This window comes from Hippoglossus hippoglossus, chromosome 19, assembly GCF_009819705.1.
Source record: "Hippoglossus hippoglossus isolate fHipHip1 chromosome 19, fHipHip1.pri, whole genome shotgun sequence".
NCBI lineage: Eukaryota > Metazoa > Chordata > Actinopteri > Pleuronectiformes > Pleuronectidae > Hippoglossus > Hippoglossus hippoglossus.
In genome coordinates, this window is record NC_047169.1 from 20,875,037 (window position 1) to 20,891,830 (window position 16,794).

At 41.0% G+C, this 16,794-nt stretch overlaps 1 protein-coding gene across 1 annotated transcript; it reads right to left on the reverse strand.

Annotated features, from left to right (window-relative positions):
• Nucleotides 1-407: 407 nt before the first annotated feature.
• Nucleotides 408-12,161, reverse strand: LOC117752698 (glucagon-like peptide 2 receptor). The gene is made up of 13 exons (XM_034570261.1): nucleotides 12,078-12,161; nucleotides 8,465-8,558; nucleotides 8,272-8,376; nucleotides 6,918-7,039; nucleotides 6,640-6,746; nucleotides 6,003-6,159; nucleotides 5,680-5,839; nucleotides 5,099-5,159; nucleotides 4,938-5,004; nucleotides 4,002-4,090; nucleotides 2,184-2,322; nucleotides 2,051-2,092; nucleotides 408-776 (listed from the first exon to the last, which is right to left on the reverse strand). Exons 1-13 carry the CDS (start codon nucleotides 12,159-12,161, stop codon nucleotides 408-410), a joined length of 1,596 nt encoding a protein of 531 aa, XP_034426152.1.
• Nucleotides 12,162-16,794: the final 4,633 nt, after the last annotated feature.

A 16,794-nucleotide genomic window follows, 5' to 3' on the forward strand; every position in this document is an offset into this window, starting at 1 on the left:
CAAAGTACTATGCATGTTTTGTTGATCAAACGGGAAAAAGTTTATTTAAGTCTATTAGAATTCCAGTTAGTAACAGTACATAATGGGAAAAAGTCCAAGGGGGGGTGAATACTTATGCAAGGCACTGTACATAATACTTCCCGGTGTGGGGCGCCGGCCAAATGGATGTAAATGTGGGTCCTGAAGGTTTTGTCAACCACGGGACCTGAGGCTGCATTTTAATTGGTTGTTGCAGATTTTCTGTGCCCCAGACACTCACTATTATTTACATCCAATAGGTATTGATTTTTTTATCTAAAGTGATTGGTTGACCCTCAAAATCGTCTTAGATACGTACGACGTCACTGAGTTACGTCTGCAAGTACCCAACGATCCAGGTAATTTAAGTACCAGGTGGCTAACAGGGATCAGAACTCACTCTCCTCCAGAATTTCCTCCAAGGTCTCTCCGAGCGTCATCTCCCCATCACTACTGGACAGGCTCTTTCTGGTGAGAAGGTCAAGCCCTGTCACGTCACAGTCCTTCAGCCCCTGACCTTTAACCTCTCCTAATCCAAGCACTCCACATCCTCCATGTACAGCCACCTGATGCAGGTGCGGGCGAGTTGTGTAAGTGCCACTCTCATTGCAAGAGTCATTCTGCCTGGCGCAGGGGGGGCGGCGCCCTCGAGTGCACTTCCACAGGTGCTTTAGAGGCGCGCCCCTAAAACAGCCCCTGACCTGGAAGTGGTTGGTGAACAGGAAAAGCTGCCAGTGCTTCTTCAGCTCAGCTTGGACCTAAATACGAATAAGAGATGACAATTGTATTAAGTTCCAATTTCATAGGGAGCAAGCTGGCCATCAGGAAAAATGATGTCACCAATCTTAATCAGCAAAGCTCTGGTTTGCAGATTGTTTCTTCAAGTGGCCACCAGTGAGCACCACACCAGAACACTTTAAGGTGCAGTGTGTAAGATTTAGGTGAAAGGGATCTATTGGGAGAAATTTTATAAAAAATAATCATAGTGATGTATTCACTCATGTGTAATCATCTACATTGTACTATTTGTTGTTTTTCTGTACTCTAGAATGGGCTTCTTTATATTTAAATACGTTATATTTACATTAGGAGTGGGTCCTCTCCACGGAGGCAGCCATGTTTTTTACAGTCGTCCAAACTGGACAAACTAAACAGCTTTTGAGCTTGTATGACAACTGAAGACTACCACAGGTTCTCTTTCATGGTTGGAAGGGGAGGGTGAGATGAGGGGTGTTCAGCTGCAACATGTAACTTCTCCACTAGATGTCACTAAATCATACACCCTGAACCTTTAAGTTGCTGTACAAACTGGAGATGTGTGCTGCTATTCACACATCAGGAATCACACTATGGTCTCCTGGACAACATGTTCCTTAACTTTACATGTGTTTTTCTGCAGTTTTTTGGTGTACTACACAGATTCATGAATTTCAGATTTTTATTTATTTTCTTTTGGCAAAGGAAGAAGCATCTTCTGGCATACCTTAAAAAGTTATTATGCAGAACACATCAGCAAACAAATATCTCTTCTTGGGTTGAAATTAAGCATCACAGTGAATTTTAAGTGTTTCAAGCAATGTGATGAATATAAGTCCAACATTCGCTCTTTTTTGGATTTTCACCGACTGTTCTTTAGTGGCTAAAAGCTCCAATGGGTTTACTAGGATGTGGCTATCTCTGTCTGCGATTTAGTGCAGAATGAGCTGTGTAAGAAGATTATGTGAACATAAAACAACATCTTGCTGCTGCTGCTGGTAACAAGTTAATGTGAGTGGAGTTTGTGAGCTGAAACCAAAACAATGAGGTAGCAGGGCCTGTTTAGAACTAAGGCTATTGTCAGTAATGGTTGGTAATTCTCTATGGGTTTGTCACTGTGAAGCTTTTACCCATGGTCACACATATTGATTAGTGCAGCTTCGAAGTCTTGTGAAAACACAAGACTTCTTCAGCTTGTTTCTAAACTTCATATACACAATTCTGACACAAGATTCATCCATTAAAAATCCCGGATCATACAAAAGAAGACACTTACCTCTCCGTTAGCAAAACAGTACAGCACAGCAACCAAGAAACCCTAAAAACAAACATTACAAATGAGAGTTTGATGTGAATCTAGACCACAAACAAACTCTTTTCAGGTATGTTATTGACTTTACAGCTGTAACCTGGAAAGAGCTGAGGGTGAGGTTGAGGAAGTTCCTGGCGTAGCGACTGTTGCCCTCCACACATTCATCTATCAGCACTGTAAAGACCACTTCATGGACTCCCAGCAGAGGGATCAGGACCAGTGTTGCTCTTGCCAAGCTGAGGGGCATAAACAAAAATTTGCCATGATTGCAGTTGCTTTCCTTAATGGAGAAGCCAAGAAGCCAGCAGAGGCTGTAAATCTTGCACAGTATTTGCAGAGAAAAGGACAAATGAGGGAGCGCAGGGTTTTGTAAATGCATGTGTAGCGAGGCAGAGGAAAGCGGGGATAGTGATAGGTTGCCACAACGCCACCTGGGGAATTTCACCTCCAGGAAATAACTCAACTATTGTAAGTGCAGCAGCACAGGTTCGTTTAAATCACGGGGCAAGAGACGTGTTTAACTAATAAACAAAGAACTTTAATATAACCAAATAAATGCATAAATCAACAAACAAAATGAAAACAACAGAACACCAATCAACAGGCAATACAACGCTTGACATGAGCAACACAGGGACAGGGCTGGGACTTACCGCGGCGACGACAACCAAAGAAAAAGGGGAAGGATTAATAAACTCGCCACCCGTGACACAGCAAACCAACAAAACGGGTTGTGAAGAAAACCCCGCCACCAGGAATTGGGTCGCCGCCTCAGGCCCACAGCACCTGACCAACAATAAAAGAATAATTAAAACATGTCCGCGTGGAAACAACAAAACAAAACAACAAAACAACGAAATACCAACCAATATAAACAGTATTTAAAAGGTTGCTAAAAAACTAGGCGTCCCTTTGTGGTGATCACTCCACGCGCCGTGAAGGTGTAGCGTGGAGAGCCACAGTGCACAAGACAATACTCCAAGAACACACAGAATTGGTCCTGAGCCCGGGCAGTCTCCAACTGTGGAGCCGTGCTCCTATCAGCTGCCACAGTTCATTAAAAGTGTGAGCTAGGATAGTGCAATTTCCGGTAAAGCCAAAACAGCAGGTCCGTCTGAGACGTGATGGCCAATGACGGCCGACGAAGGAGCAGGGCCTCTAGGAGGGCGAAATAAACAAATTTAATAATTAATATGACAACAACTGAATTGGGTGAATAATGGGGCCATACGCACCACCCTGCAAGCCAAGGCACCGTCACAGCAACCCGGAGGGTGGGAGTCTCCCCCAGCCGTAGATGAGTCCAGCTGTTGCATGACATAAACAGTCAGCTTGGGTAAGAGAAGCAAGAAACGGCAGACAACGTTACTTACAAAGCAGACCCGCAACTGCACCCCGAAGGTCCCCCGGCGGAGCGATCCCCCGCCAGCAGTCAGTCACGCTGCGTACGAGGGGGGAAAATTAGAGGAGGCGCTGGCTGTTGCACAACCACGCCGCGGCTACAGAGGTAGCTCTTCCGCGCTATCCACGACCCACCGGACAGGAGCGGAAACGGAAGGAGTGCGAGCCAAACACGGCCGCCTCCTTAAATACGGGACGCCTGACATCGCCTAATGACTGGTGCGCCATTAGAACAGGTAGAGCGCCCCGCAGCGGCAGGGAGGGAGCGCGCATCTGGCTACACATGCATGACCTTCCCTCCCGTGGTGACATTTATGGTGAAGAGGCCCGAGCTTATAGCGCTGACATTTTAAATTCTGCTGTACATTGGAGTTATTAACATTTAAATGTTAAAACTGAAACTTACAGTACCGTTAAAATACACCACTTAGGGAATAGCTCTCGGCACTTGTTTCCTGACATTTGGACTTGGACAAAGTTACACGAGTGAGTCAAGGGAACACAGGGGAAGTACCTGTATCTGTAGTCTGTAAATTTCACCTGATCTGCCTTCAGCTTGGACAGCAGCAGCATCAGGATCTTGATGAATATGAAGAAGATCACCTGCAACAAACATCGAGGGAATATTAAAGGAAATGTATCCAAAAACGACTTAAAGGGTAGTTCACTGAAAAATGAAACTGAACTCATCATCTACTCACCACTATGCCGATGGAGGGGTGGGTGAAGTGTTTGAGTCCACAAAACACTTCTGGAGTTTAACAGGAAAACTTTGTTGCAGCCAAATCCGATACAATTGAAGTCAATGGCGACTCCTTCTTCAGACGTAATAAAACAACAGAAAAAATATAACATGCCTCCATGCTGCTCGTGTGTTGTCATCCATGTGTCCGTAAGTCCCGACATTCGAAACGAGGTCCTTTTAACCAGGTTTTAAGACTAAATGTCCGCTGGAAGTGGCTAAGCTAGTGGACGTAGCAACACGATGGGGTGTCCGAAAGTCTTACGGATTCACTTGGATTTTTGGATTTAGCTGCAACACTGTTTACCCGTGAGACTCCAGGGGTGTTTTGTGGACTCAAACACTTTACCCACCAATCCATCGGCACAGTGGGGAGCAGATAATGAGTGAATTTTCATTTTTCTGTGAACTATCCCTTTAAAGGCCAATGAGTTTAAATGATGATAAAAACCTGCATCCGAGAAGGATCAGTGTATTTGTTTACCGAGAAATTAGCAGTCAGTTATGCTTGTGACTGCTTCACCATTCAATATCACATGCCCTCACAAGACCGGAGCCGTTAACAGAGTGTGAAACCGAAGTAGCATTCACGTGAGGTCTGGTACCATGAGGAGAACAAACTCCTGGGAGCAACATAATGTATCTGTAACAAATGAGCTGTAACTTCTTGGAAAGGCTTTCAAGGATTGACTCAGAAACTTCACTTACGAGCACTGACAAAGTAATCGGGCCCCTTATTATCCACCAGAACCATCGGTTCACGATTGACCAGCATCTTGAGAATAAAAGAAGTTTCCACAGTCAAGCACTGATCAGAACATTCAAATTAATTCATGAATTTATTGTGAAGTATGTAATGATCCACTCACTCTGTGTTTTCATATATAATCTTGACGACTGTCCATGGTGTGACGAATAAGACTGGAGTTCCTGAAATGTAATAAAAGCATAAATGTAACATGTTGAGCTGGTTCTTCTTAAAGCCACAATATGTGTGTAGACTTTTTGTAGGATTTTAACAATTTGACTGATTCATGTTTCTAGAAAACTGGGTGAATTATAATGAAATTTGTTATTTATGTCATATTCAGCCAACTCACTTTGCTATTCCAGGGTCGGCCTGGTGGATGGTGTGCATTGCCTCTGCAGCTTTTCGCTTACTACCACTAGGGGTCTTCATAGTCTTCAAAATGTGCTGGATAGTCATGTTTTCTAAGTCTCTACATACATTCTACATATGTAATTTAATCTATATGCATATTCTTCAATTTCAGTTGAATGTACATAGAAATTCTGCCTCTTACTTGTAAATAGTATTTTAATCAGATTTTCAATTTTTAGACTGCAAAGAAAATATATATTAGAAAGATAAGAAAACAATTAAAATGTACATTTAGACACAAATGCACAAGCACGTACACATACATATCAATATCCATTCACAGCGTACCCCATCCCAGCAGCATGTACTTCTTCAGCAGTCGTCTCTTAGTCAGCACGGCGGTGAAGAGGAGCGTGTGGAGGAAGACGGCCTCCACCAGGAGCCAGAAGTAGTTACAGGCCACAAAGTATTCCATGCACACTTTGGAGAATTTGCACATAAACGCTGTCTGTTGGGGAACACACAGGGATTAATCAGTCCTGCAAATCATTCGGCTGATTCAAACTGCTTGAAATTCATAGGCAGTATTTGATATAATACTACGACTCTTACGAAAGCACTGTTTTAAGTGTCTACTAATAATAATAAGTAGTGTTTTAGTTTGTTTTTACTGCAGAGCTTGAGTAGGACCTCCATCCGGGGTCGTCCTTGGGCAGGTTGGAATACATGATGTATAATACGATTTCCTTAGAAATGACAGCCACGGCTCTCAGGATGAACGACACAAACAGATTCATGTGGATGTAGTTCCTGGTGCAGTGGAGCTTCCTGTTAACGAAGATGCAGGAACAGATGGAGGAAAAAAATTGATCCTGGTCAACTTTAAAAGCATTACTGAGGCCATGTGTCATGACATGAAGCGGATTGACGAATGATCGGGAAACTCTATATGCATCTACATGGAAATGTCTCTTAGGTTTTAAAAAGTCATTTATTATCATTGATCTTCTCCATTGATTTGTAACTATCCCTCTGTGCGGCCTTTTGCTCCTCAGGCACTGTGTTTTTAAAGCTAGTATATTGTCTCATACTTCAGTGATTGACTATAAGATTGAAGCTGCAACTTCACAAGTGACACAAACTTTCCTTCATAAATGTATAATCATTTTACTGCTTGAGTTTCTTGCCCCGACTTGTCTGGACTGACGCCTTCAGTCGTCCCAGATCCTAACCGTTACAATTCAAAGCAATGAAAATGAGACCAAATTTGTAATAAGGAAACTCTTTCACCGCCATTTGACTACTGACCTCAGCATGCCCATCAGGAGAGTGGCCAGTGTGAGGGAGGTCAGGGACAGGGAATAGCCAATAACAGAGATGAGCCTGAGGGCTGTCTGGCGAAGCATTTCATCCTCCTGGACACACACACACACACACACACACACACACACACACACACACACACACACACACACGTACGTTATGGGACAGATGACTAGAAAAATCCTTTGTATCCAATCCCATTGTAGACAAAAAAAGATGTTAGTGGATTTAGAGAGAACTGAATTCCACACCTTCCTCCTCACCTTGTCCTTAAAGAACTGGTCCTCCTGACACTCTGCGTCATCTCTCCAGGGCTCAGAGGAATTCTCCCTCTGTCGCCATTTTCCATTTTCTAAACACTCTCTGTGTGCCCTCCTGGAGACATCTGCAGGTAATTGAAAGACACATTTATATGCATATGCAGAGGATAAGCTGACTGACTGTGGCTGGGGAGGAAATCATTTTCACCTGTGATAGGTTTTTATTTTTATATTACACTGTTAAAACTAAAATTGGCTGTAGCTCAGGAGATAGACAGGGTCGTCCACTGAGATCGGTGGTTCGATCCCCGGCTACTCCAGTCTGCAATCTGAAGTGTCCTTGGGTAAGATACTGAACCCCAAATTGCCCTTGATGACTTTGTGTGAATGGTGTTTGACAGGAAAAGTGCAGCATATCGTAGCGCTGTCCGGACCATTACTTCTGAGAGGGTTCAGTGCAGGAAAAGCTGATTTCACAAGACGACATTCTGACAGAGACAATGTTACATGGTCAATTTTGTGATGAGTGAAATGCTTCTTAAGAAGCTGAAACCTGATTCAGAACAAGAATTTGTGAAACCGCTTCAAGAGGATAAAGTAGAATTGTTCCGTAGTATCAGCTGGTCGCAAAGAACTGTTGCAGTGCAGATTAATGAATCAAATACTAAATAAAACCACCACAGGATACCAGTTGAATATATGAATTGAACTCAATTGAATACCTTTTATTTTAATGCATGATTTTGTGAAGCCTTGATTAGATAAGTGCTATACAGATAATGTTATTAATATATATATGTATTGACATTATTTAGAATCAAACAATATACTGATTATGGTGTTTATACGTCATTATTTCCGTTAACTCTAATTCCACCAGTTTTGAGACCCCAACCTGAAATTAGGTACGATGCTACTGTACCATTTTTTTCTGTTTCCTTCCTAATTTTGCAACTTAAACACAAGCCACAGCTGAGGCGGATATTTGACCATAAAGTGTTGCACAAATCAAAATGTTGATATCTCATGATTTGCAGTTTCACCACAGTTCGTAAGAGGAGAATATGAAAGTCAAAAATGTCATAAGTTAATTTAATGTCAAGCTTGTGGTGTCACAAGACAAAAAGTGAGGGAATCAATCGTCAATAGACTCTATCCTCAGGGGACCATGAGCGTGCAAACTAAATTTGCATCATCCTGTGACGAAAGCCACTACAGCAGTCTGTCTTGTGATGTATATAAATGAATGCAGTGACAAAGGAAGGTTGAGGAGCACAAAGGGGCCATTCATGTAATAAGGTCAAAGCTACGGTGAAATCTTGAATTTGTGACTTAATTCATTAGCTGCTAACATTACCCTCACTGATCCATGGCAGGTAAGAAGGACAGGGGACCGACACATTCCCCGGAGATGAATGAGGCCAACACACAAACGTGTCAAACGTTCCTTTACAGTAGTTTCCTGTAATAAAGAGAAAAGTCAGAGGATCTCATGAAGGTCTGTACAGGTAGAGCTAGGCAGACGTAAATAAGAGATAATAATAGCTCACCTGTTTTCGGGGGTGAGTGCACCAGAGTTCTGTTGCAGTTCTCCCAGTACTCAGTCCGTTTAGCTATCAGACTTTCAAGCACCGAGCCTGTCACCTTCCATGTGGATTCCAAAAGAAGGAGATATGATGAGGAATTATTAGTAAATACTAAATAAATTAATCTATCCATCTATCTATCAAGTCGTCGTTTGATTCATACATTTAGTTCCCTTTCTAAAATTCATGGTTAGCACTTTGGTGCTGTAAAACATATTAAGCTATTTTCATATTGAAAACATGTACACACATGCACACACACATTAAATATCAAGTAGAGTAGTAAGTAAGAAATTTAAGTTATTGGTCAGTGACAAATTTCATGAGAATATACTGGTTGAATCCCCTGGACCGTGGTGAGCAATGACAATAGAGTTCTCAGTATTTAGAGCTCAAAATAATAATACAGTAATATTATAATTATTGACACAGCTATAGGTGAATTCAAAAATTAAGTGCAGTACATCTTTTGGAGATTTTGAGTTTTCTCAACCTTTCCATTGGTGCACACACACACATACACACACATAGGTTTGTGCAGGACCTCAAAAATTTTGTTTTGCCTGATTAGGACCAGGTTTTGGTCCCTATGAGGTCCTAAAGAGGCAACAAAAACGAGTACACACACACACGCACTGTTTTGATGACAGTGCTGGACATTCTTGTCTCCCATGAGTGTTCAATGGACACAGCAGCCATTTGACATGAAATAGAAGATGAACACAGGTGTGACTCCCACAGCCTTTTCACATTGGTCAAAAATATCATCACATTGTCTGGGATGTGGGGGCATCTTAGGAGACCACTCCCGACATGCCAAGAGCATGATGGGATGTTTACTGATTGTACCCCTCAGTGCACCTGTCAGGAAGCGTCAGCCTTAGTTTTGTTTCGCCTACACTTAAATGGCAATGTGCTGGCTTATTAGAGTGGGCACTGTGTACGGTGTACAGACCGATTGCATCACAGCAGCTCGACTGACTGTCCCAATTCCAAGACAAATATGTTCTTTCACCCCCCAAGCCTCAGAGGCAAGGTGGATCCTTCCCAGCCCAACATATCCCATGATTCATTGTGCTTCTGTGATGAACTGTTTTTCAAATAACAAGACGAAAACATCCGCAGAATTTATTTTCAAATGTAAGTACTTAACCGAACAGCTTAATCAAAACATCTTTTCAATGTTTTTAATCCACCAAAGACATTGTTTGTCCATTCCATTGGAGACGGCTGTAAGGGCGGGACAGGCTGGTGATGCAATAAGCAGACCAGACCGTCTAATTTCATTTGGCTGATTTGCTGAGGTCTACACGGATGATGATGGACGCAGCCGACATCGGCTGTTTATGCCGGGTCCTCCAGAGGATGCCGCCCCTGCAAGGGGTTCTGATGAATTTGGTTTTACTTAGTAATTTGAATACATAAAAAACGGGTTGAAATAATAATTAATTTAATTTTGTAGCACTTTTTAAAAACAAAGTGCTTTGACAGCAAAGCAAGAAAAATAAATAAAAACAAACATAATCGACAGCTGATCACGATTGATAAGCTTTGTGGTGATGGGCCCTCATAACTGTTACCATACCCTGATTAATACTGTGCAGGCATTTGCTGTTTCTCCATTTAGGGGCTCATTTAGCCCATTTTGAAGGCTCCTCCAAATGTGGCAGACAAATGTGTCCTTCCATCCCAGAGAAGCAAAGGCTCATATGGATTGATCCTTCTTGGGCCAACCTAACCCCGGATTCCTTGCACTTCAGTGGCAAACCATTTTCAAAAAGGAAAAGATGCCACCAAGCGACAAGACTTCCAAACATTGATTATCATCCTACAACTCAACCGAGCAGCTACGATAAAAACAACGGGCATTAAAAATGCAGCTCTGTTGCTAAGCGACAGCAGGAAGGGCGGGACAACCTCGAGTCACAAATAAAGGATAATGAAGGATCCTCTTTAGACTAGATCGTCTCCTTTCGGTTCATCCTTTGTGGTCAGTGTACATGGGCCGTATCAACAGTTTATATATATATATATTTTTACAAACGAGACAGCACCTGAATTAGGACACAGTTTTAGCTCCAAATGACGTCGCTGGGTCAAGATGGCATCACTCGTATCCAGAATATTTTGGCTTCATTTTACTTTTGTAGAGGATGTGGAGAGGCATCGTCCATCTTTATATTAACATGCCCCCCACCCCACAACCCCACGAGTCTTCTGTTGGAAATCTCTTCCTGTTAATAGGAAGCTGTTTTTTTCTCTCCACCGCCAATTCTTCTCATCATGGGAACCACTGAGTTTCTCTATAATATTACAAGGTATCGACATTTCTGTGTAAAGTATATGTTGGTGCTTTACAAATAAAACTGAATTGAATTGAATGAGTTAATTTAAACAAAAATTAAACAAACTTAATTGCATGTGGTGCATTCAGATAAGCGATCACTGTGATATCACAACGTATGACTCAAGAAGGACCATCTCATCTATATAAAATTAAGTCAATGATATAAAAAAAATATATATTTAATCACGCTGCTTGTAGAGAACAGTGTGTTTGCTCAGCAGCACATTTCCCTGTATGTGCAGCCTGTGAAGAATTGTGCGGTGGATGCTGCAGTGTTTGTATTTACCCACTTGGTGGGAGTATTTAATAAGGACCATGTTGTGTTACTGTGGAAACATGATCACCTGTGTGCAATCTGTAATTGATGCAGGTCGTTTATCAGCCGTGCTTTCTGCATTAGTGTCCTGCCTGCAGCAATGTAAACACACCACTCTCTGTTTATTCACATAAACATTATGCGTGTTTGTGCCCTGAACTCGAGGTTATTGTATTTGACAGCCATCCTATTAGTGCTCGGTTATAAATTATGATTTTACTCTAATTTGCCGTCATTAGTGAGACACATTTGCATTTCCTTAATTTGAGAAGGAAGCTGCAGACCACAGCTGCCACTTTGCCCATTTATCTTTCCGTGTCAGGGGCGAGGACAGTAGATTTCCCATCTTCACGCCACAGCAGCAGGATCTTAACTCCCTGAATATTTGCATGGATTATAATGTTGAAGATGAAAGTGAATTTGCACAAAAAACTACTAAGGGCTCTCTGAACATATTCTGAACTGCTTTTTTTTGCCTATCCCATGAGAAGAAATAACATCCCTCCTCACTTGATTTCCTAAACAGATACCAAGTAGTTTTTCACTAAACTGGTATTTTAAGGCAGTGATATCAGAAGTAGAGTAGGAAAAGGGATATGAGCAGTGGGACCTGCTGTACACCAAACTCTATAGGAAAAAAGACCTCAGATATTAAAACATCTTCAACATGTATTTATATTTCTCCACAGTCAATTAGAGCAGGGGGTTTTGTGTTTCATGAGATATTCCGCATTAAGTCGTGCCTCATACAACAAATTAAATAAAAAATATTTTCTCCACAATATTCACGATAAAAATCCAAAGATTAAAGGGATTTTTACATTGACCCAGCTTTAACACCCAATGCTATGTAATGCAAAGACTAAATGCTGGCAAACTAAAAGGTCTTACATTTGTGTTAAGTATTAATTTACCTGGTGGCTGAAGATAACAAGGAGGAGTGACAGCAGCAGTGTGGTCCAGGTCCTCTTGTGCCAGCTTGGCAGCAGGGTTGGCATGGTGCTACGTGTTTACATTGAAAGCAATTCTCAGCTGGTTTCCTCCCTCATTCCTCACCCCAGCATGGGCTCACCAGGCCTCATCCTCTCTTTAGCTCCTCTCATCCACTCGCCATGCCAGGATTAGATGACTTGAACCTGACCTCTTCTCAGTCAGCTCCAGAAAGGCTTCGTCAGAACTTAATGGATGATTCTCGAGACCATAAGAAGTTCTTCTCCCGCTTGTGATGCTTGATGTAGCTGGGACACTTCAGTTTCCCCAACTTTCCTTTGCGGGTCCTGAAAATCCTCTTGGATCGGTCCCAACAATCTCCCAGGATTCCGAGCTACTTAAGGGTTCTCTGTCAATTAACGGAGATTTGACAAAAAAGTTACTTCCTGATGACAGGTTGGATTTCAAGGGGTTATCCTAGTTGAAGAAGTCCACCAGTCATCTGCAGCACCAGTCCTCCTGTCCAGTAGGACCTTTGAGGCTGTGAAGGAGGTGTGTGCGCTCCCTATAGACACAGTGCAACTGAGAGCGCATGTGGATCGTCAACGACAGATCGCCTCTCCCACCCCGTCCTCCCCTAACCAATCAAGATAAGGCCCGGGGAGAGCTGGCTACATAACTGGACTAACTTTGTTGTGCAGGAAAATTACACAAATGTAAAAACAGCCCTTGTGAGCACATACACACACTTAAACAAAATCACAAATATTTAAATAATCATAACACATACACACACCAGCAAATACCACCTGTACTGTCCACAGAGAGGGAAGACGCTGACCTCCCCCCTCTCCCTGTTTATCTCTCTCACACAGTAACTGGACATCACCCAGCATCTCTGACACTAATGGGAATCTAGTGTAAACTAAAAGCACTGAAGCCAAACACAGGCAAGCAAATGGGAGAGCGGAGAGCAGACGTTACCTGCACAAGCCCCGCGCCCTGCTTGGATTCCATATCATTACAAAATAAGCAAAATAATTCAATTTAAAATGATCTTGGGAAGTGAAGTGTTTTTTTCCTTGTTGTTGCAAGTGGGTTAGCCAACCCTTTTACACATTTATTATCCACGATGTCAATACCATTGGAGCTATGTCTCTGATCAGCTGTTAAATGTTCATTCCACCTGTTAAGATGCTTATGACCAAACTACACTTTGTGTTAAACCATACAGATCAGGGTTGAGTTAGCTGTCACTAAAACTTGCAGGAAACTAGAGGAATTAGCTGGCCAGAAAAATGAACAGGGTGTAATTGCCTTTAAAAGGTAAATAGAGCTGCACTGTCTTTTCAGGATCACCACTTGTGATTCAGAATTATTCCTTGTCATAAGTGAGTCCTCCTCAAACAGCTTTACAATATACCCTTCAATTTTTGTCGTTTGTGTTATTTATTAGTAAAATTTTCATAAATATCTGTACATTGAAGTGCAAACATATTTTTAAAAGGCATTTTGTCTCAAAGAGTGAAAAGGTCCAGATCCACCAAAAGTTCATGGATTCTTGTTTGACCCCCACTGCGTCCTTCCACCAAGTTTCAGGGACACACATTCACTAGTTTTTGTTCAATCCTTCAAACAAACAAACAGATGAAAACTTAACTTCCTTGTCGGAGGTAAAAAACAAACATAAGCACAAATGAACAATAAACTTCAACCCCACATTACTCTTTAGGTTTGCCAACACAAAGAGAAAGGTGAAAAGACACACTTATCCTATCAAGGGAAGAAACAATCCCCAGAGATGCATTGTGTCGAGTTCTAATTGTGTTACATGGTGATGTAGCTTTAAAATATCTCTGTGGTGTGGATGTGACAGAATCCATCACGGAGACAATATATGAAACATTATTACGTTTCAGGACCTCATAGTTCACGAGCCATGCCGTTATTTGTGAGTGTGATGTACGAAAGAGGCAGTGAAATCTAATTTTTCCGGCTCCATGAGCACGATTGTATACAGCTGTGTCAGGGCCATACATCCACATTTTGTGTCTAACAAACTGACAGTCGGGATGATACTGTATTTAGAGCAGAGGGAAAATACATATATCACTGTAATTCAAAAAAGATTTTTACGGCACTAAGGCAGTTTGAGGCAGACACGGCCGCAGGGCGCTGGCACTGTGGGGTTCTCATTTAAAGCTGGAGAAAAGTGAAGAGGCTGTCGATGAGGTAAAGCTAAGTTCAAGTGTTCATATTTTGAAACCAACAGAGCTTAATTCGATTAGATCCAAACACAACAGTCTATAGCTCAGTTGTTGTGGATAAGAAGACCAAGTATTTCAACCATCATTGTTGAAGCTTCAGGGATTATTTTTTTCATATTTACAAATAAGTAAAGTGAAAGGGTTCGCTACCACAAAAAACTAGAAATACAATCAGAGAGATGCTCCACCCGCACTGCATGCAGGATTAAATATTCAATATGTGCTACATGTTCAAATATGAAACTTTTTTATCTTTTAAGCACAGGTGAATTTTATTGATTGACACAATCATGATATTATTGTAAGTTGACAATAATAAGAGGGATGCTAGCAGAAGGTACTTATTTGTGGTGTAGCTATTAATATCAAGGGTGTCGATTAAGAATTTTTGTAAATATTCATTATCAGTCAATTTGTGCTACACCATTAAAAGTATCAAATGTTTTAATGTTTAAGCACAGGTGAATTTTACTGATAGAAAAAATTATAAACTTATAACAACAATTATAAGAGGGATGTATGTCAGAAAAATAATAATACCATATTAATACCGCTGTAAAGAGATTGTAAAACCATATGAGCATTTTGTATATATTTTGAGGTATAGCTATCAATTCTGTAGACCAAAATCTGCAAGTATTTATTATCAATCAATATGTGCTACATTGTTAAAATATCACAAGTTTTAAAGGTTCAGTGTGTAGAATTTAGTGACATCTAGTGGTGAAGTTGCATGTTGCAGCTTAATACCCCTCACCTCACTCTCCACTTCCAAACATGAAAGAGAACCTGTGGTAGCCTTCAGTCGTCATAAAAACTCAAAAAAACATGGCGGCCTCCGTAGAGAGGACCCCCTCCCGATGTAAATATAAAGTATTTAAATATAAATGGCCCATTCTAGGGTAAAGAAGACAACACTTCCTACAATTTAGATGATGACACACTATTGAAAACATCACTAGGATTATTTTATGTTTAAATCTTACACACTGGACCTTTAACTTTTAAGCACAGGTGAAGTTTATTGATAGACAAAATTATACAATTAATATTATTAAAGGGATGCATGCAGTACAATGCATTGGCTTTGTGACAATAATGCCACTGTACAATGATAATGTAAGACATGATGAGCAGATCGTATTTTTTTGTGGTGTAGCTATTCATATGAATGCTGTAGAGGAACATGTGTTAATATGAATGAACAGTCTATAACTGAATTAAAGTCCATTTCAATCTTGCATGTGCCTTCACTGTATTTCCCAACTTGCAAAGTTTAATGCAATTTAAATATTAAAACTGGTTAAAACAAGTTATTTCTGCGAGAGAATCACACAAAGGAGCATTTTGAGGGTTGTTTCTCGCACGATTATTAAATTACGTTTATCATAAGAGGGACTTTAAGCTGCTCTGTTACACTTTTTTTTTATTGACTATGTTTTTAAGTACACTTATCAGCAGCAACCTGAGCCTCTACTTTATTCAGTATGTAGAGGCCCTCAGTGCTAATGTCCCACTCAGGTGAAAAATCATCTCATATTAATAGACCTCATTAGTGATCATGCAGTGAAAAGAACATCTGTTTTGGATTAAAGAATGAAGAGAGGCGGCAAAATGTTTAACCAGCTGAAGAGTTTCAATACAAGTTACTGTGTAAAGTCCCATTCACTCACCCTGTGGAAAAAGTACCTCCCTTTTGTCATAGTCAAAACAAACTGTCAAAATACAGAGTAGAATATATGTGAGTTATATGAAGCTTGAAATGTGAAGTCTCATACAACTTGTGCTACATAAATCCATAGAGATAGTGATCCTGGTATTTACCTTATACAGTATAAATGTGGGCTACTGGACAGGCACAAGCGGGGAATCTAATCCCACTGCATTTGTTTCATACTAACAGAGACAAATTTCATTCACCTCTTGGATTAAGAGGTTCATGATCGTCGCAAGAGATTAACACATAAATCAGACAACAGAACACATTTGAAAAAGCCCCCCAGTAATCCCATTTCCTTGTGTGTCCTTCATGTGAGGAGAGGACCCTAGTCCTGGATGATTTTCCTGTTACTTCATTGATGTTAAAAATAACATTCGATATGATATTGTGTCCTTGGGCATCCAGGGTCCTGAACCCCAAATTGGACCATTTTCTCATAGAAAAATAAAGTGCTGCCCATAGATGCACTGTATAAATGTGTGTGTTCATGGGTGAATAGCAAAAAAACTGTCAAGCGATTTGAGTCATCATTAAGACTAGAAAAGCTCGATAGACATACAGACCATTTACTATCATTTACCATTCATAAGGTGGTTACGGCTCATAATTATTGTTATTATTATTATTATATTAAATGGTGCTCCTTTCATTAAAGGGGCAGTTCACTGAAAAATGAAGAGTCACTCATTATTTACTCACCAATATGCCGATGGA